Genomic DNA, 21,187 nt, shown 5'->3' with positions numbered 1-21,187 from the left:
CAGCGAATCGTATTATTGATATCCTTTCACCTTGTATTTTAATTCCACTCCTGAACGTTTCTTTTATTTCCATCATTGCTTCCTCGATGTACAGATTGAAGAGTAGGGGCAAAAGGCTACAGCCTTGTGTTACACCCTTCTTAATGTGAGCACTTCGTTCTTGATCGTCCACTCTTATTATTCCCTCTTGGTTGTTGTACATATTGTATATGACCCATCTCTCCCTATAGCTTACCCCTACTTTTTTCAGTATCTCGAACAGCTTGCACCATTTTATATTGTTGAACGCTTTTTCCAGATCGACAAATTCTATGAACGTGTACATACCTACATCAAATTATAAATCATTAAAAAATTCTTGTCCACAAAGCAAATTTCACTGCCCGAATTCATAATTACACCTACTGATATCTAGCCTATCATGCCATGTAACTTTGATTAGATGTAATTTTTAGTTACATATTGATACTAATCTAATTAATCATTCATCATCATATTACATTTATCACACCTAATCATATAGGATTTCAGTGACACAATCTCGACTGCAACAGATTCAGAAGATCGCGCCTCTGTTTTAAAGCTTATCAGTTTTCCCTCTGTGTGTTATTGTGAAATTCTCAAGTGTTCTGACCTCTGTCAGGATTACTTTGATTAGAATCTTGATCTATTGCTATGCTGCTTGTTATATTCCTTTTTTGTACTCTTTGTCCCATAAACTGAACTTGTCTGCTGTCCCTGATGGTGTTAGTCCGTTGTTGTACCAACATTCCAGCTGTCTTTCTATCATATCCAGCAGTTCCAAATATTCTAAAAGGCTGTTAAATTTCCCCAGTCTTTTGCTAATAAATTATTCTATAGTCTCACGGCAAGTGGCTGATAATAACTTCTAATAAGTGCTCCTGGTAGATTGCATCACTGAGATATTTGGCTTTATGTAGCTGACGTTCAACAAAATCTCTGTATCCCATCCATTCATTGCTATTGTATGGTTTTGACCCCAATTATTCCCTCACTCTAGGATTCCCTTTCAAAATCAATAAGAGACTTGCTATCATCCACCCTCAGCATACCCACTGTGCTTCATTTCCTGATAAACAACTGACCATAAATCTAATTTTGTTGTGGCCCAACCATGTACTGGCTAACATGCCTTGAGGAATAACACAGGATGTATATCTCCACATGGTGTAAATTCAGCAAATTTAAGGTTGATTCTTTTACTAAGTGTTGGCATCACACACACTATTGTGTTCATTGCTCTTAATTGATTCCTCCTACCTACTCTTTTTTCTGGTTGTAGACAGTATTGAGTGGATGTATCATCACATTGGTCAATAAATGTGGGAATTACCCTGAAATCTTCTAAATGTCACTTCAGTAGGATTGAAATTAAATTTTTGGGACATATGATAAATAGGGAAGGAATAAGACCAGATCCATCTAAGTTAGATGTGATTGGTAAATCTCAGAAACTGTCCAACAAAAAACAATTGTGGGCATATTTAAGGAGGCAGAATTTTACAGAAAACTTTTAAACAAATCAGTTCTAAATGCACTGCATATGACAAAGCTATTGGAACAATATTCAGTGTGGTGATGGATGCAACAATGCACAGCTCAGTTCTTAGCTGTCACGGAAAATTTGGCATCAGCACCATTACTGGTGCACCCCAATTTCAGCCAACAATTTCATCTTGCAACAGATACCGTAGATTACACCCTTGGGGCCCAATTGTACAAAGAAACGTGATTGGGTATTGTTGCAGAAGACCAACCTGTAGCAGTTGCAAGCCATATACTCACACATACTGAAAGGAATCATGACATAACTGAAAAAGAGGGATTAGCAGTAGCATCGGCAATTAAGAAGTTTAAATACCTATTAGCAGAACAAGAGACTATCATCCATAGTGATCACACTCCATTAACACTTCTTTCAAAAATAAGATGCCACACTGTAGGCTCAGTAGGAAGGCATAGTTGTTGCAGGAATTTAATTTTTCTATAAGAAAAGTCAAAGGCAATGAAAATATAGCACTGAATGTGTTGTCTCAGCTTCCAATAGGTTTATGGCCACAAGAAGATGTCAGGTGAGTCACAATACATTTATTTTTTAACAAACAGTTTAGATACAGCTGTTATAAACTTATGTCATAGCTTGCAAATAGAACAACATGAAGATCAAGCACTTCTTAAACACATTCAATGGTTAGGAAATAGGATCAGTGAATTAAACACCAGATGGAAGCTCCACAGAGGGATACTGTTCCACAAAAGTCACTTTTCGAGTAATAGGTTGCTATGTACTGAATTAATAACATGGCACATACATGTAGGATATGGCTACTTTGGCCCTAAGAAATGTACCATGCACATTAGAAAATATTATTACTTTAAAAATGTGCACTGACAAGTTAAAAATTTTACGACAGTTTGAGACATGTCACAATGTGAAAATACAGATGATGAAACTATACACCTTACTTCATCCCATAATACCCAGTGAGTTATGGGGTTTAGAAGCAGTGGACTTCTACAGTCTAAAACAAGTCGGAGACTGGAACATTAATTATTGGATAACAGTCCACTATTTATGCCAAGGCAATGTAAGGAGTTCCTGCCATGGGAAAAAGTCAGTCATATCCTTATATCCCAGTACCAACCACAGGCTAACCCCACCAGAAGTGTGATGCAGGAATTAGGATGGCTATGTCGAATGTATTGTGCTGGTAAACTCTCCCAGTGGATTTAGATGGTGACTGATTTTGAAAGATTACTGAATGAACTCCTCCAGTTCATTACCCAGTTAGCACCCACAGAGATTTTATGTGAGCAAATCAGAGGTGAACCTTTGCCAAAATATATCAACTGGCCCAAAGAGATTGTGTTGATTACTCCAATATCGCAGTCAAATACCAAAAAGACATCAATTAAAGCAAATAACATGAGAAAAAAAGCATGGGAAAAGAAGCCCAATAGTGGACAAATTAGAGGGCTTGGTATTAGTAAAGAAGCATAATAGAAGTTCAAAGAATGAAGGACTTACTTCCAAGTTTCAGCATCTCTACAAAGGGATACATAAAATAAGACAGGTACCTCAGCCAAAAGAACTGTGCTCACTGACCAGATTACAACGAAAGGAAAAGGGATTTTTAACGTGCAAGATTTAAAATCCTTTGTTGTCAGTGAGAGATAAATTCTTCATTACATTATGTTAAAATTTAAGGCAAAGTGGAATTCAGTGAAACCCCACAACCTATTTAAGGAAGATTAGGTTAGAGGGTATGATGACAATTACAGGCAAGGGATATTCAATGACAGTCCATAAGTAAAGGAATGAAGAGATGAGTTATGGAAATTAGATAGTAATCAAGTGATGAACTCTTACCTGAGCTGAATGAGATGATGAATATTAAAGTCATGGTTGATATTAACCCATGAGATGCCTTGTAAAGGAGAATTAAGTACTAATGTTGCCGTTATTAAGAAAAATAGTTAAGTATATGTCGGTAATATGCTAAATGATGACACTATTAGGATCAGAGCAATAACTTTCTGTCGGTTGTTCTTTTAAGACATGGACCTTCTAGACTTTTTTCATTAGGATATTAACTGAATAAAGGATAATATTATGTTGTCTGCTCAATCAATTTTGATTAAAGGTATACTATACAAGTATTGACTGGTGTGCATAAAGGAATCATTAGTGGATGAGAAGGTGTAATCTAAGACTATCAAGAATAGTATCCCCTGGTTTCTATCTGAAAGAGTCTACAGGCCTGTATACCATAGTTCAAATTTCATGAATGGAACCCTTTGATTACAGTAATGACAGTTATAAATGTGACTAACGTAAGTGACCCACCAGATGTGGATATGTACTAAATAGTGAGAACACTATGAAATAACTGTGTGTCTAAGAACCAGGGGATCTTAGTTGTTGGGGACTTGAGGGATAATGAGCTTATAGAGGCTGTTACATGAAGAGTGGTTTTATGAACATATAGTTTCTGTCTAGAGTAATGTGTGATGTAATTGGGGAGAAAAGATGTAGGGGAATATGCATATGTTATGAATAAATAAGAAGTAATTAAATAAGATACAAGAGACCCTCACTTATTATCAACAAGTACTTAAGTAGACATGATATATATAAAGCTGAGAGTTGACTCACGAAAAACTAGGTGTAAGTAATAATAGCTGTAGGTAAAAGAAAATTAAATTCTGTTCAGATTGGTGTGGTGATGATTTATGTTGGAGACTTTTTTCCTGGAGCACCCAACAGCTGCTTGTGACATCAGAGCAGGCACAGGCTCAGAGTCTGCAGAGAAGTGCAGTGTGACATGGAACTCCATCCATGGTAAAGTTCTTGGATCTTGAGACTCGGTAACTAAGGAGATCTACATACAACATGGAATCAAATCTGACTTGGAACTGTAAGGAGAGTCAGTTCGTGTTATTATCTGGTCATACGAACTTGTTGTTGATTGAAAGTTAAAGTGATTTTTAATTGGGATAATAAACACTGTTTTTAAATCTACCAGCGCCTGTTACTACATAATATTAGTTATTTCACAGGAAAAGTCTGGTGGAAGGTGGGGTTCCTCTGAAATCAGCAAGAAGATCACTTCAAGAAGGAGAAAACTCTTGCAATATGCTCACAAATATTAACCTGCAGCCATTGAGCTAAAAGTAGCTTTAATGTGTTCACTGTGAATAAACAGCAATGCTTATTCAACAACTAATGATGAACTACTTCCTTTTTAAATTATGAGTTCATGTTTCATGAACTCTTCAACTGACTAGCAACCTGACTCATTCTGTCAACAGTAATTTATCAACTTCCTTCATCTTCATAATGTGTAGTAAATCTACGACATTTTTTATCACAGAAAGAATGAACTGGAATTAGGAATCTGTAACAGGCAAATATGAAGAAGTTAAAAGATCAAAATATCCTAGTTATCAGTGCCTAAAAGGAAAATATGGCTGTATTCATATTTGACAGTGATTATAACTAGAAAACAGAAAAGTTATTGAATAAAACATTGTTACAGATCTGAAAAAATCTGACAAAGAAGTTAAAGAAAGAACACTAAATAATAGCATACATAGTTTAAATTGCTTGTTTTTGGATACTAAAAAATGAAATCTTACAGTAGTCTACTTTATGGGGAGAAATGAAGCTGCATAAACTCAATAGGGCAATGCTGCATGTTGTGAATAACATAAATTGCCCAACGTATAAAATGTGTCCTGTACCCTAATGAAATGATTAACAAATTCATGAAATCTTTTTAAGTTTTCAAAAGAGAAGCTCTGAGAGTTTCCTACTCATTATCTTCAGATGACTTGATATATTGATTCAAAACAACTGTGCCACTTGGCTGATAACCCAAGATTTCATCAGTGAAATTTTCCAAAAAAGTCAGCATTCTTGTTAGATCAGTAAATGTATCCTGCGTGATATACCCCTCTTTTCGAACCTCCCATAACCTGACTCTCTTTATTCCTCAAAAGAAAACCAAAAATTTTGAATACTAGGATAGTTGCTTCTATTTTATTTGTGTCTATTTCAACTCCTGGAGGTAAGTACTGGTCAGCTGTTCTGTCTCTCAGCAACAAAGAGAGAGAGAGAGAGAGAGAGAGAGAGAGAGAGAGAGAGAAGGAGGGAGGAGGGGGCAGTGGGGGTAAGGGTATGGAGGGGGGAGACAGAGAGCTTAGCAAAATATTTATGTAATTATTGTTGTTTCTCTTGTACAAATATTTTAATATGTGCAGTACACATTTTCTTAAATGTTCTTTTCTGCAGGTTCATAGTCATTTCCAGATTTAGAATAGTACAACATCTTTTACAGAGTAGGGTTGAAATTGTTGAGACCAAAAGTTGGTGTATTATAGCTTCCCTTAACAATGGAAGACATGGCTGCCCTGTACTGTTGGTCGGTACAACATCACTTCACATGTGGCCCCAGCGTAGAGTGACACATGCAGTCTGCATTGTGTATTTTGCTGCTAGGAAATTATTTAAATTTGGTGTTGTAGGTTGTGCTAGTGTATTCCATTGGATGCAAAACTCTGAGGCCCTCCTCATGCATACATTCTCATACGGCTCAAGGCAAAAATACAGTAAACTCAAACTGATGATGTAATTTGTGAAGAAGATTGATTGCTGTTTGATATTTTTACCAAAAATATGATGCATGGTCCATGCAGTGCTATGAAGCCACAATCATCATGCATTGCAGACAAAAAAATGATCAAGAAAGTATCCCAGAGAATTCATTCATGAAACTCACACTGTTGATGATGGCTGTCCTCAATACAGACACTGCATATCAGCTCATGGAGGTTGCACAGCAAGTCAGAATGAGAAATTCTGATCTTAAATTGATGATGGATTGTGCCACATTTACCTTTGTTATCAAAAACATTTAAAGTGCATATCAATGTGAAACATTGCAGTTCCATCAAATCAATAAAGTACATACTTGAATACATAAAAAAAGACAGTGGTATGGCAGCATTCAATGTTGATAACCCTGATGTGTGCATGGACAAAGTTGTTCACTTTCCGACAGCTTGGTGTACCAGCAGTAATGAGTCTGTGTGAGACATACTGGGTTTCCTGATTCACTGTCAGTATCCCAATGTCGTTCATCTTAGTGCTCATCTTGAAACTGGACAAAGAGTCTGTTTCACAGAAGAAAACACAAGACATGTTGTTGCTGCACCAGTGTACACAACACTAACTGCATTTTTTTGCCGTGCATAAAGAACAATTTTCTAAAATGTTATTGTACATGGAATGTGACACTGAAAAACTTCTGATGACTTAAACAAGGCATAAGGGTTAAATGGTTCAAATGGCTCTGAGCACTACGGGACTTAACATCTATGGTCATCAGTCCCCTAGAACTTAGAAGTACTTAAACCTAACTAACCCAAGGACAGCACACAACACCCAGTCATCACGAGGCAGAGAACATAAGGGTTAAAAAAGGCTGCCAAAATCTGTATTCTTGTGACACATTGGGCCCTATTTAAATAGTACATCCAAATAATGCCAAATGCCCCTATTTGAGGATGCTGCTGATTAATATCCAAGGTCCAATTTCATATGCAAATTTGGGAATGATCAATGGCCTAAAATGCCAGATGTACAGAGAAGCTTGCCAAAACTTTAATTTTCTGAATAATGACAAACAATGGAAAATTACATTGAAGGACCTCTCTGTCAGCAATCATCTGCAGTAAACATAAACATTATTTGCTACCATTTGGACCACATGTTCACCATCAAACCCCAAAGATCTGTGGAAAAAATTCAGAGAAGACTTGAGCAAACACATTTTGCACTATATTCATACAATTAGCAATGACAACCATCTGGTTTCCAAACTACATTTTCAATGAATGCTGATGAATTGCTGGCATTTGTCAAAGCTAATAAACAACTATTAGTTTCAGATCAAAAATTGGCCTATGATACAATTACGAATTCAGTGGTGGCCTGTGGTAGATGCAGTATGTTTTTCCTTGAAGCACCTGGGAGCAGAAGGAAAATGTTCCTTATCAGCCTGCTACTAGCTAAAATTTGCTCTCAAAATGTGATTGCTTTGGCCCTTGCATCATCATGTATTGCATCTACATGATTGGATAGTGCCCAAATTGGCATTGGATATACAATTTTCCAAAGGTCAAACATAACATTTCCAAAGATGGCAAAAGTGCTGCAAACTTGCAAATTAATTGTTTCCTGGGATTAATGCACCCTGCAGTGCTCAGTTTCTAAAATTTTAAGTGGCAAAACACACTTCTTCAATGATACAACCACTCTCCCTTCCCCTCACCATCCACCCATAAAAAATCACAAATTCAATTTTTTTTTAATTTGTGGTAAAACTTACAATGAGAAATCATTTTTTACATAATACTGTTCTGAAATTCATGTTCTGGTCAAAGAACAAAACAATAAGATTTAATATAAATGACAGGTGCTACCATCTGTCCCCACAGCCATGTCACTTTGCTCTCTAATTCTGCTTGATACGTATGCACAAGTCTGTAATCTTTGTAACTACTGAGTCATGTTTTCAACTGCTGCCACTTGAAAAGTTCAAAAGTTTCAGTTGCAATGTAGATGGTTGTTGAATGTGTCTTTAGTATTAATTATTTCTCATTGACATTCATAATATAAGATGTCGCTGTGCTGCAAGATCACTGAGGTGGCTGACGGTCAGAAACAAAAGACAATACATAGCGATGACAAATTCCAAATGCAGCTCAGCGTATACTACACACACGCACTCTCTCTCTCTCTCTCTCTCTCTCTCTCTCTCTCTCTCTTCACTGGTGCTGATGCAGCAGTAAATTATAGTTACATTGTGATGTAATAGTTGTGTATCAATGAGTTCAAAAAATATCCTCTTGGAGGTGCTGAACTGCCATTCCAGAGCATTCCAGCAGAAATGAAGCCCCATCATCATGGCACGTAATAAAGTGCTTGGTTAGACTCTTCAAGATCTTGAGCAAATGCAAACTCAATTGGTGGAGCTCTCTTTTTATTTGCAGGCAACTCCCAGCAGACTCAACCCATCAAAATTAACATCAGCTGGTTAATTCAGCACTTGCCTCAAAGCACTGGATCTTTGGAGACATGCAGAGACACATATTAAAGACTTATATGTGCATAAATTTGCAGTACAACACATCAACTATATTTTCAAAATGGCTACTGGACATTGGTAATGGAAAAATACCAGTTGGTCCAGAGACGAAAAAATATATATCTTTTCCATTGAACTTTCGTGTCATTGCTCTATCCATCACACAATTAATTCAGAGAGTTTTCCCACAAATTTCTTGCAATTACAAAAATCATCAATGGTTTTGTGAACATGCTATTTTTGCAGCAAAAAAGCACCAATGTCAATGCAATCAACTACACAATCTATGAACAAATGTACACAATGATCCATGCTGTATACAGCAGAACAAAGTTGGTTCCATATTATTCCCTGATACTTTTACTGGCCTAATAATGATAGGATGATGTTTACTAATAATTTTTACCTTAAAGCCATATGTTTGCGTTAAAGGATGGATGTTGGTTTACCATGTTACTTCTTATGTTAATCTGAAGATGTAGCATAAGGGCAAAACATATAATTGCCAATAAATGGATAAAACAACTACCAACCAATACTGTCTTATTTCAACAAAAAGATCAACATCATGCCTTTCTTACTTGTTTGACCCTTTCTTTGCATGTGTCTTTTCTAATCCATCTTATATGTAAACATTTCTGTATGTCTTTCTTGCATCCACAGTCCCAGATTTGCACCTGGTGGCCAAAACTGGAGCTTTTTTTTTTTTTTTTTTTTTTTTACCAGTGTGAATTAGTTTTACATTAAGAAGTTATAATATCTTCCAAGTTTCAATGGCGAACAACAATTTCAGCCCACGCTGGACCTCTGCGAGGAGCTTCATTTGAGTTATAAACACCCGGTATAACAGAATTCTGTAATGAACTATGCTGTTGTCATCCTGATATTACTGTGGAAAGGTCAATGTTCCTTCCATGCATCAGATTTTATAACATCCATGGGGTACATTATTTTCAGAATAAAAGTGCTTTATGTCAATATTGTGTAACATGGATTGAGATGCCTGCTCAGTTCTGTATTCAGAAAGTAATAGTTCTCCATAGTGCACTGTCACGATTGCTCCACAAGGTTGTCATTGAGAAGGGATGCCAACTCACTCCACTCCCAGTTATGAACATTTTGAAGTTTTCATAAGAATGTCTGGACCAACAAGGCACTAGCTTTCTTATAATATCTGGTCCATACAACAAATAGAGCTGATTATGGATTCCAGTCAGCCCTACTCTGTGCATGTTTGAAGCCCATGATCATAGTTGGGCAGGAATAAGTTCGGTGCACACATCTTCAGATGCAAAAATACTATGTGTAACTGGAAAGCATGAACTGACACTTATAAGGGTTAAATCCTGAATATCTTTCATGTACCTGTTTCCTGTCACAATGCATAGCCAGCCATAACTGGTTGGTGCAAAGAACTTATTTTTATATAACCATAGTATACATTAAATCATGAGAATAAAAAGAATATAGCTAACAGATTTCATATAATAGACTCAGTTAATCTGAGAGTTCAATAGGAAATTAACAACAGTATATACCAAGTGGTGCAAGAGGAAAGGAAATGCCTCTGAATCTCGAGTCAGGAGAGGGGAAAAAATTGGCTCTAAGCACTATGGGACTTAACATCTGAGGTCATCAGTCCCCTAGACTTGAACTACTTAAACCTTATTAACCTAAGGACATCACACACATTCATGCCCAAGGCAGGATTCAAACCTGCGACCGTAGCAGCAGTGCGGTTCCGGACTGAAGCAGTTAGAACCACTCGGTGCTTAGGATATTTGACTGCTGTCATTTCCTGTTTACATATATTTCAATTGTTCTCAGTTGCTATTCATCAAGTGTTGGATCTGGTAATTCAGTGGAAAAGATCTTGCACTATTCAGTGTTGTATACTTTTAATCATGTCAGTGCCATTTCCAAATCATTATGGAAGCTTAGACTATGAAAAAACACTGTTTCATTTGGTATTTTCATTCCTACAGTGCAATTTGTCTTTCTTTTGCACTTACCTTCACTTTCAAAGTGCTTCTGTGTCACAAGCATATAAATTATGTGATGCAGATAACAAAATGTAATTTAATAGTCCAGAAGCTAAGTGTCATATTATGATCTAATAGAAATTTTAAAAGTTGGGAAGTTTCTACTGTGTTTCTTTCTTTGTCTTAACCATGCAAAGTTTTCAAAATTTTGTCAACTTTAGAATATTTAATGAAGTACCTGTAAATCTGATTCTCTTAAATGGACTAATTTCAATAATTACAAATTGCTTGCAGGCCCTTGATAGAAATGGTGATACCATCAGTTCTTGATGACTCCTTATGTCCAAAAGGCAGCCATGTTTGTCTGCTGTTCACTCAATACACTCCGTATCACTTAGCTAATGGCCAAGTGTGGGACAACACAACAAAGGAGAGATATGCAAAACTGGTAAGGGCTGTTTCACCTACTACTGCTACATCTCAGCAAACACATAGCACTTTGATTGCCTCAGTAATCACATTGTGCCACTCCAGACTCCACTGAAAATATGATGTAGGAAACTGGATCTTAATTTAGAAAATTTTGTGCATTCTAAAAAAATTTTAAACTATTCCTAAAAAACAAAAAGTTGGAGTTTGTAAAAGTTTAAGTAGTTGTTTTAACAATTTTTGGTGTTTCTATCAGCCTCATAATCTGAAACACTGTCAACAATGACCTGGCACTATATTGTGACTACCTGCTTCCCTTTAATGTTCCCTCTGAATTCTCTCAGTATTCTGCTCTCATCTTTTATGCTTCCCGATTTTAGTTCTTTCAACTATTTTCTTTCATAAAAATCATACATTCTCTTTTTCCTTCCACAGAGATCAAAACTTCTGTTGCTAACCAAACCTGGTAAATTACTTTGATGTACATTCAGCATCTAAAACTAAACTCTGTTGACCACTGTGAAGCACATGGCCAATATTTCTTCCAATTATACACATATTAGGGTTTCTTCTTTTTGCATTCATGAATGATGAGTGCAAAGAATGTCTGCTTAAATGCCTTTGTGCACACTGTAATTAGTGTAATACTGCCTTCTTGGTCCCTTTGGGAATGAAAGGTAGGGTGTTGTTTATATTCCTAGATTTATCTTAGTGCCGGTTCTTGAAACTTTCTATGCAAGCTTTCACTGGATAGCTGATGTAAATCTCAAACTTCTGCTAGTTCAGGTTTCCCATTCACACTCTTTGAGAATCAAACAAACCTATGACTATTTCTGCTGCCCTTCTTTTCACATGTTCAGTGATACAAGGTGCACAAGAGCTTTGTAAACAATCTTCTTTATAGACTGACTGCATTTTCCCAATGTCCTTTCAATTATCTGAAGTCTGCCACCTGCTTTACCTATGATTAAACTTGTGTGACCACATTATATACCCAAAAATTCTAACATCCAGGTATTGGTATTAATTGATTGATTCCAATTGTGCCTCAGTGATATTATGGTCATAGGGTACTACATTTTTAATTTCGTGAAATGCACAGCCGTCATTCCTGAACATTTAAAGGAAACTCTCAATCTCTGCACTACTTTGAAATCTTATCAATATTTGACTCATTACTTGAGCAGCATTTTGCATATACAGCAGAGTCCCATTAATCCAAACCCCAGTAAGCCGAACGTTTGGTTAATCCGAACATAAAAAATGTTAGACTAAGTATGGAAAACTGTGTGATAAACTGCTGTACATACACACTATTTTAGTTTACACAGTACAGTAAACATGTATTAGAAAAACTGGCAAGAAAACATTAGGGTTAAACAATGCCTAACAATGAAGGAAAAGCTGTCAAACTTACTAAAATACAGTGGACATTTTATCCCTAATTTTTTAGATGACAAAACCTCAGTCAAAAATTTTGCCACAATTTCTCCATCACGTAATAGCTCAGTGCTGGGGTTAAATGGCACATTATAAATCAAAAGGATTGCACGGGGAGACAAATGATTTTCCTTAGAAAACCCTTGAACAGAGTGAGCAAACTGGCCATGAAACTATTCTCTGAACAGCTTACCATCCATCCATGCTTTTTTCTGGTTGCGATAATATATGGACAGGGACTTTGTGTTGCAGTTTTCAAAATGTCTGGGCCTAGCATATTTGCTGATAAGCATTAGAGGCAGCTTGTGATTACCAGCAGCATTGCTGTGTGCTAATAAAGTCACATGATCTTTGCACATTTTAAAACCAGGAACATGGTCTTCTGCTTTTGATGCAAGGCTTTTTGTTGGCAATGCCCTAAAATTAAGGCCAATCTTGTCAGTGTTATAAATTTGTTGGGGAGAATACTTTCCCCCACTTATCATTTTTGCAAACTCACCCAAGTATTCCTTTGCTGCATCATGGTCAGAAGAAAGCTTCTCTCCAGTAATTGTTAGCTGAGGGATTCCATGACATTTTTTTAATCTGTCCAATCAACCTGTACTCACACTAAAAGACTCATCACCCATTCATTAACTTGTTCAGGTAAACAGCCTTCTCCTGATCCAGTGCTCCACTCAAAGGAGTTCCCCTTCCTCTTTCCTGTGTCAACCAAGAGCTTCATCCACTTTCTCGTACTGGGACAGTTTCAAAGTCTGCCGAATTTCAAGTGTTTTTCCCTAAGACATTGTACAGGCCTGTTCAAGCTTTACTCAGTTCTTCATCCAATCACAAATGGTTGCTTTACCAACACCTAGTTCAGTTGCTGGTTTAGATACATTCTCACCATTGCCTATCTTCTTCAAAGCATTCAGTTTTTCTTTGAGCGTTAATGTTGTATGTTTCTGTTTACTCATGATGAAAATATGTACACCACTACACCTGAACGAATACAATACAACTGTTACTCATGCCAGTGATAGATAACTAACATAACCAAGCACTTTGTGAGCCAACTGCCAGTGCACTGACCTCTGACACTACAAATGTCTCAACAATGCACAACAACAGGGGCAGGGAGTAAGAGTGTGCCATAATTCCCACACTTGTTCCCATTTGTTACCATGGTGTACCTACTTATCTGCTTGGTATACTTCATTCTAGAAACTCGTCACCGTAATTACAGCTAATCCGAACAAATCGGTAATCCGAACAAGATCCGGTCCCAATTAGTTCGGATTAATGGGACTCGGCTGTAGTACTACAACACATGTGAAACATCTGAGGTTAGTGTTATTATTGTTTTGCAGGTCATACATGCATATCCAAAATTATGGGAATTACATATAGTATTATTTAGGGCTCTGTACTTGTTCCATTATTATTAAACCCATTTTTCAACAATATGAAAGGTAGTGAGAATTAACAATGAAGTATTGTTTGCAGATGACATGTTGTCAGTAAATGTAGAAAGAGATCTGGAATTGATTGAAGAAAACATCATTATCTCAATAAATAACTCCAAGTGATGGCTCATAAAGATTGTCTCAGTTATGAATCACTCACCAGTAAAGAAAAAACAGATCACATGGATATATTTAAACATGATACAATACTAAAAGGTAGCCTTTTAAGAGTTTTGTATATTATGTTAGAGAATAAGCTCAAATGGACACAACATAAGGATAATGTCTACTGTACATTATGCATTGTAATGTTTATTATGTAACAGCTTGCACATTGTGCAGTAAACAACTTCCATGTGAAATAGTCAGTATTCTTTTTGCACCATATTTACAATATAGAATTACAGAATAGGGACTCTCCAACAGCAATAATACAAAAAAATTATGTTTTGCAAAAAAATGGGTATTGTCCTGTCGGAGTAACAAAGTGGATGAACACTCTGGAACACATAATACACTATAGAATGATTAAACAGCTCAGTGCCTGCTGGTTCACTCATGTTTCTGTAGTAATTACAACAAAAATAATTTTATAGGCATATATTAGGCATGCTGAAAAATTAATATATCAAAGAGCCGATTCTTTTTCTATGCAAGTCTAAGAAAGCTGCTTTGTCAAGGTGACTGTTAAATACCTTTCTTTGATTCAGTTCACAGATTGCCACACCTTCTAAACTGTAATTCTGACCAAAAAGTGATTCAGTTAGCTGGCACAAAGGTTTTTGTTAATTCCGCCTTTTGAATTCTCTTGTTTATACTTCCGTTTCTCTATTTCTAACTGAGAAGTCACATGTCAGTTTTCATAGATTTAGATTTAAAAATGTTCTATTATAATGAAATATTTTCATAAAAATTTTCATGCTCTCCAGGTTGAATTACCAAAAACAATGAAATACAAATTTTATTATTTCTAACTGAGAAGCCAAACACGAGCTTTAGCTTCAAAAATGCTTTCATAACGAAATATTTCCATAAAAACTTTCATGCCCTATTTCATCCCCCTTAGGGATTGAATTTCCAAAAAGACTGAAACACATTATTTTTTAACTTTTAGTTGAGAAGTCAAACAACAATTTTTATAGATGTAGCTTTAAAAATTCTTTAGGAGTTATTTAATAATGATTTATTCATTGAAAAACTTTCACCCACTATTTCATCCCCTCAGGGGTTGAATTTCCAAAAATATTTTTTAATGTCTGACCTAGAAACCAAATATCAATTTTCATAGTTCTAACTTCAAAATTGTTTAATAGTGACATTTTTTCAAAAAGCCTTCCATCCTCTTTTTAATACCCTTAGGGCTGGAATTTCGAAAAATGCCTTCCTAAACAATGTCTACAGCGTAAGATCAACAGCCCCTACAAATTTCAAGTTTCTATCCTTCACGGTTTGGCATGGTGCCGATGAGTCAGTGAATCAGTCAGGACATTTCTTTTCATATCTTCTCTGCAACTTCCCTTTCTGTTCTATTACTACTGGTTATCAATACTCATAGCAGTCAGACCAGCAATACTGTCCTGTTATTTTCATAAAGCCTCACTGGCATCATGTTGGGTAGATAACACCTCACTACACTATCGTCCGTAAACTCAGTATGAACTGGGGGTAGTGTGAGGATAATCTGAAATGGAGCTTTTGACTGTGTGGGGTCAAAACACACATGGACCAGTCACAACTGTTGGCAGTGAGGTGACACAAATTCAGTGTCCTCTGGTGGCGTCTGTAGCATGACCTGGGAGTGTCTGGCAAGCCTTCTATAGCAGCAACTGGTTTAATGTTTCTCCTGTGAGATACGAGCAGCATGTGACATGCTTTGTGTGGTCAGTGAAGACACCAGCAACATCAAATTCCTTCTCCTTTAATTGCACGCTGTCACTGCATAGTATGGGTATGGACAATGGGAATGATATCTATGCCATGGTGCTGTTGATGGAGTTGGCTGGGACATGATGACAGATCATTCCAATCCACATTCCAACATGCACCTTGCAAAACACCAGACATCTGCCAAGAAACTGTGAACCTCCATTCAGCGGCATAGGCGGGTGCAGAATTGGTGCTGCTGAGAATCCTGAAAGCTGTATGGCTGATGCAAGCTCAGTATCCATGACTGATGTCACTGTGAACAGGAAAATATGCTGTGGCTGCAACAACAGCTGCATAAGTAGCAGCAGCTGGATAGGTGGGCAGGGGTCAACCTCCACAGCAGAGCCATCTGACGATCCATGCACCTGAATGTCAGGCAAAAACAAGGGCTGCTTGGAGAGACAGCAGTTTGTGATGCAGGCATAAATTCTGAAACATGAAAATCTCAGGCAGTAGCACAAAATCATAAAAATGTAGTTGATTTTCATGCAGTCAAGAGGTGCCTGTTTTGTTGCAAACAGTTTGGTGAGCCAGATTTCCAGCTGTCAGGCTTGTTAACAATACGAGAGAAAACTTTGACCTTTCTGTGGAACTTTGTTGCAAAGTTAGCATCAAAACCACAGTGCCAAGGCTGAAAGAGATGCAGCAGAGTGCCGCAGTAATGACCAGAAGGAATTCTGCTGGTGAAGCATCATAGTGCAATAGGTTCTGAGAAACAACAACAACAAAGCATTTTCCTTTGACTGCAAAGCATGAGGTTTCGACATCTGAGCCTTGAAAGTGTAAATGAAATGTTCAATTTCACCATTCGACTGAGGAGATAATGGTGCTGTTTGGATATGATGAGCCCATTTTGTTGACAGAGCTGTTGAAATTCTGAAGAAGAAACCTGCGAACCATTTTCTAAATCAACTGTTGATAGCAAACCTTCTAAATAAAAGACAGAAGTGAGAGCTTTTATAGCGCTAGCACTAGTTGTTGAATTCACTGGAATGACAAATTAATATCTACTATATGAGTCAATGATAATCAGCCACTGTGTGTTCCAGAAAAGACTGGCAAAATCATTGTGCATGAATTGCCAACGACCGTCAAATCAAGACCAATTGAAAAATTCCAGATACTGTCTGGGTACCCACACATGCATGACAGTGGGCAGTCATCTGTTCTACCTGCTTGTTAAGCATGAGACACATTCAACACTGGCATGGTAGCTGCTTAGTTCAAATTATCGCCCTATGTCCTCTACATAACAGTTCCCAAAAATGTTGCTGAAATGATGTAGGAATCATGACTCACATTTGTTCTTTAGGAGTATGCAATAAAATTACACCATTCTGAAGAAAACGACTGTTGCAATGCACACAGGATTTATGTAATTCTTCATCTGAAATTGATTTCAGATTACAATGCCAAACCATTTAAATGTAATACTTGAGCAATCACAGTGATTGATCAGTGAAGTGCAAGATCTGCCGACGGTCAATGGAAAAAGCTTTCAGTGCATGTGATTCGGACTGATCTATTTGAAGACAAGAAGCTTCTAATGCCTCAAATTCCAGATCATTTCCCTTAAGTAAGAAAGCCAGAATGTCTGCTTCTGCATGTTCTGCCATAGAGCAATTAAGAATTTCATATTGGTATTCTGAAAGAAATATTGACCAATGTTGCAGCTTCTTTGCTGTGTGATCAGTCATATCTTTCAAAACAAAGATTCCAAGACTTACCAAGCGGGAAAGCGCCAGCAGACGGGCACAATGAACAAAACACACAAACACACACACAGAATTACTAGCTTTCGCAACCGATGGTTGCTTCTTCAGGAAGGAGAGGGAAAGACGAAAGGATGTGGGTTTTAAGGGAGAGGGTAAGGAGTCATTCCAATCATGGGAGCGGAAAGACTTCCCTTAGGGGGAAAAAAAGGACAGGTGTACACTCGCACACACACACACGCACACATATCCATCCGCACATACACAGACACAAGCAGACATGTGAGAGGGATTAACTAAGCTACAACTTCTGTATGGAATCTCAGGCCTCATTCAATTGTGTGGTTTTAGCTGTTTTTCATTGGCACTGCCACCATTATCTCTGCCTCTCATCTTTACACTGGTGCAAAAATTAAAATGGGTCAGTAAGCCTGGATCTTCCAGCATAAAGGAATATATATAAAAAAAGAGTTCATCATATCTGCTTTTGCTTTGCTACCATCAGTTTCATATCATGAGCCATCCATGAGTGTCTGGTTGCTAACTTTTATGACAGTCTTTGAACATAATGTGAATTTCTTTGGGTTTTGCAAGAAGCCTTTCAATAAGACTCTGCTATGATAATCACTGAAAGCGTGTACCAGGAAGATCAGTTTGGATTCCGTAGAAATATCGGAACACGTGAGGCAATACTGACCCTACAACTTATCTTAGAAGATAGACTAAGGAATGGCAAACCTACATTTCTAGCATTTGTAAACTTAGAGAAAGCATTTGACAATGTTGACTGGAATACTCTCTTTCAAATTCTTAAGGTGGCAGGGGCAAAATACAGGGAACAAAAGCATATTTACAATTTGTACAGAAATCAGATGGCAGTTATAAGAATCAAGGGGCATGAAAGGGAATCAGTGATTGGGAAGGGTTGTAGCCTATCCTCGATGATATTCAATCTGTATATTGAGCAAGCAGAAAGGAAACAAAAGAAAAATTTGGAGTAGGTATTTAAATCCATGGAGAAGAAATAAAAACTTTGAGATTCGCTGATGACACTGTAATTCTGTCAGAGACAGCAAAGGACCTGGAAGAGCAGTTGAACGGAATGGACAGTGTCTTGAAAGGCGGATATAAGACGAACGTCAACAAAAGCAAAATGAGGATAATGGAATGTAGTCGAATTAAATCAGGTGATGCTGAGGGAATTAGATTAGGAAATAAGACACTTACAGTAGTAGATGAGTTTTGCTATTTGGGGAGCAAAATAACTGATGATGGCCAAAGTAGAGAGGATATAAAATGCAGACTGGCAATGGCAAGGAAAGCATTTCTAAAGAAGATAAATTTGTTAACATCAAGTATAGATTTAAACGTCAGGAAGTCACTTCTGAAAGTATTTGTGTGGAGTGTAGCCATGTATGGAAGTGAAACATGGACGATAAATAGTTTAGACAAGAAGAGAATAGAAGCTTTCAAAATGTGGTTCTACAGAAGAATGCTGAAGATTAGATGGGTGGACCACATAACTAATGAGGAGGTATTGAACCGAATTGGGGAGAAAAGAAAGCAGTAGATACTGGGAGATGAAGAAGCTTGCACAGGATAGAGTACTATGGAGAGCTGCATCAAACCAGTCTATGGACTGAAGACCACAACATCAACAACAGCAACAGATGGGGAATGACGACCGTCTAGAGGGAAAGTTCATCAGTACAATTACAGATCACATTCTGAAAGTGTTGAGTGATTATGGTGTGGAAACTACCTTCAGACCAACCAGAAAGATAAACGAATGTTTATGATCAGCAAAAGATATAAGACATCCTTTGGATACACCAAGAGTATATAAAATTTCTTGTAGTTGTGGACTGCTTTATAATGGTGTCACAAAAATAAGTGTTAATACCTGTCTGGTTGAACACAAGGGGAACTGCCACCTGGGACATACAGATAAATCATCCATAGGAGAACATCTTTACAAAGAGAGTGATTATGAAATAAAATTCACTGACACAAGTGTCATATCGAGAACATCACATTGTCATCCCCATATGTCCAGAGAGGCTATTGAGATTTATAAACACCATAACAATGTTAACAACAATGAGGACGAAGTTAAATTAGATAAAATTGCAATGTAAGAATGACAATTAATTACCTTCAATCGAGAATTTTGGCATTACCAGAGATAATCTTGTAGCTGACATCATGTGATGGACTGTGGTATCCTCTACAGTGCCCATATATTCTGTTGCAGTTCTCCACTTTACCCCTGAAGATGTCTTCTGCAGCCAGAGAGGAAAACTTAGGAGAATGTTTTATACATTGGCCATGACCTATTAGCTTGGAAGCTTTAAGGGATGACAGTTCACTAACTTGTTAATGAGTCTGAATGCAGAAGGATTGTAGCAACAATGTATTATGTTATATAGGTCCCTACATATTTTGCACTAAATTTCTAAGCAGATAAACAATGTGACTGAAACTGAGTAACTTCCTAGAGTACTGAACAAAACAGGTTGCAATACGTTACTAACTGTTCACACACAGGTTCTGTAAACTTCAACACAGGTAGTCTGTGTGCTTATTAGTGAAATCTGAAAGCATGAAAGCAGTTCTCCATATACCAGTAGTTAAAGTAAATAAAAAAGGGTGTACAAACAACATAACATACAAATTTCGGTGTTTAACATTTATACATCCTGTGACTGAGTACAAAAAAATCAGGAAACACTGTAGCCAATGGCTGTAGCCTTACTCTGTGTGTGTGTGTGTGTGTGTGTGTGTGTGTGTGGAGCGAGAAACAAATGCGGATAAAATTGTTGTCAGTCACATGGCTAGGAAGAAACCTACAAAATGACACACATTCACTCACTCACACTGACCTACAAAATCACTCTGTCTCACAGGCCCTAATGCAACAGAGAAGGGTGAAAGGTGCTATACACGGGATTACAACAGAAGTAAAAACACAGAAGAGTTAAAAGAAAGACACAGACAAATGTGACTGGCTGACAACTTACATAAAACATGGGTGAGCCAGTCACCTTGTTAACACATTAAGAATGTCTTCCGAAAATTTGTGGAAACAAGTAGGACAGATCGTAAAACCTTAAAATTCTAACCACATTTATTTCATTGTTACTTAAAACAGAGGGCAGATCTACTGGCAGATCAGCTGCAACCCTCTGGTCTGAAAATAAAACACAATCTATAAAATGTGGCACACAGTGATATGTGCACCACAAGCACCACACATTGGAGAGTTGCCACACAGTCCTCTTATACTGAACAACAAACAATGGTAACACTGTTGTCAAAAATGAAGGATTAGACAAAAAAGTGTGAAAAACATTTCTTTCGCCAGATCATTACACGATGCCCAAAAATGTTCATGCATACTCCGGTTTGAGAAGCTGTGCTGGGGAGACCCTCCCGTCATGAAGTGCTCTATTATGTACAATTTAGCCAGTGCTTTGTCAGCTAATTTTCTTAACTTCAGCCTCAGTTCCTCTACATGCTCCTGTCCAAAGTTAAATGGTTTCAAGTTTCTCTAGTTTAACAAATATGTAAATATTTCTTCT

General features: G+C 37.2%; 1 protein-coding gene across 1 annotated transcript in view; it reads left to right on the top strand.

Moving 5' to 3' along the window:
• LOC126356230 (pyridine nucleotide-disulfide oxidoreductase domain-containing protein 2-like) overlaps positions 1-21,187 on the top strand; it is a 149,610-nt gene that overhangs the window by 115,319 nt on the left and 13,104 nt on the right. The window contains exon 9 of the mRNA XM_050007050.1: positions 10,949-11,102. Within this exon, the coding sequence (XP_049863007.1) occupies positions 10,949-11,102 (154 nt within the window). The remainder of the gene's footprint in view (positions 1-10,948; positions 11,103-21,187) is intronic.

This window comes from Schistocerca gregaria, chromosome 3 (genome assembly GCF_023897955.1).
Source record: "Schistocerca gregaria isolate iqSchGreg1 chromosome 3, iqSchGreg1.2, whole genome shotgun sequence".
NCBI lineage: Eukaryota > Metazoa > Arthropoda > Insecta > Orthoptera > Acrididae > Schistocerca > Schistocerca gregaria.
The sequence above is the reverse complement of the archived record's forward strand: the minus strand, read 5'-3'. Positions and strand labels throughout refer to the sequence as shown.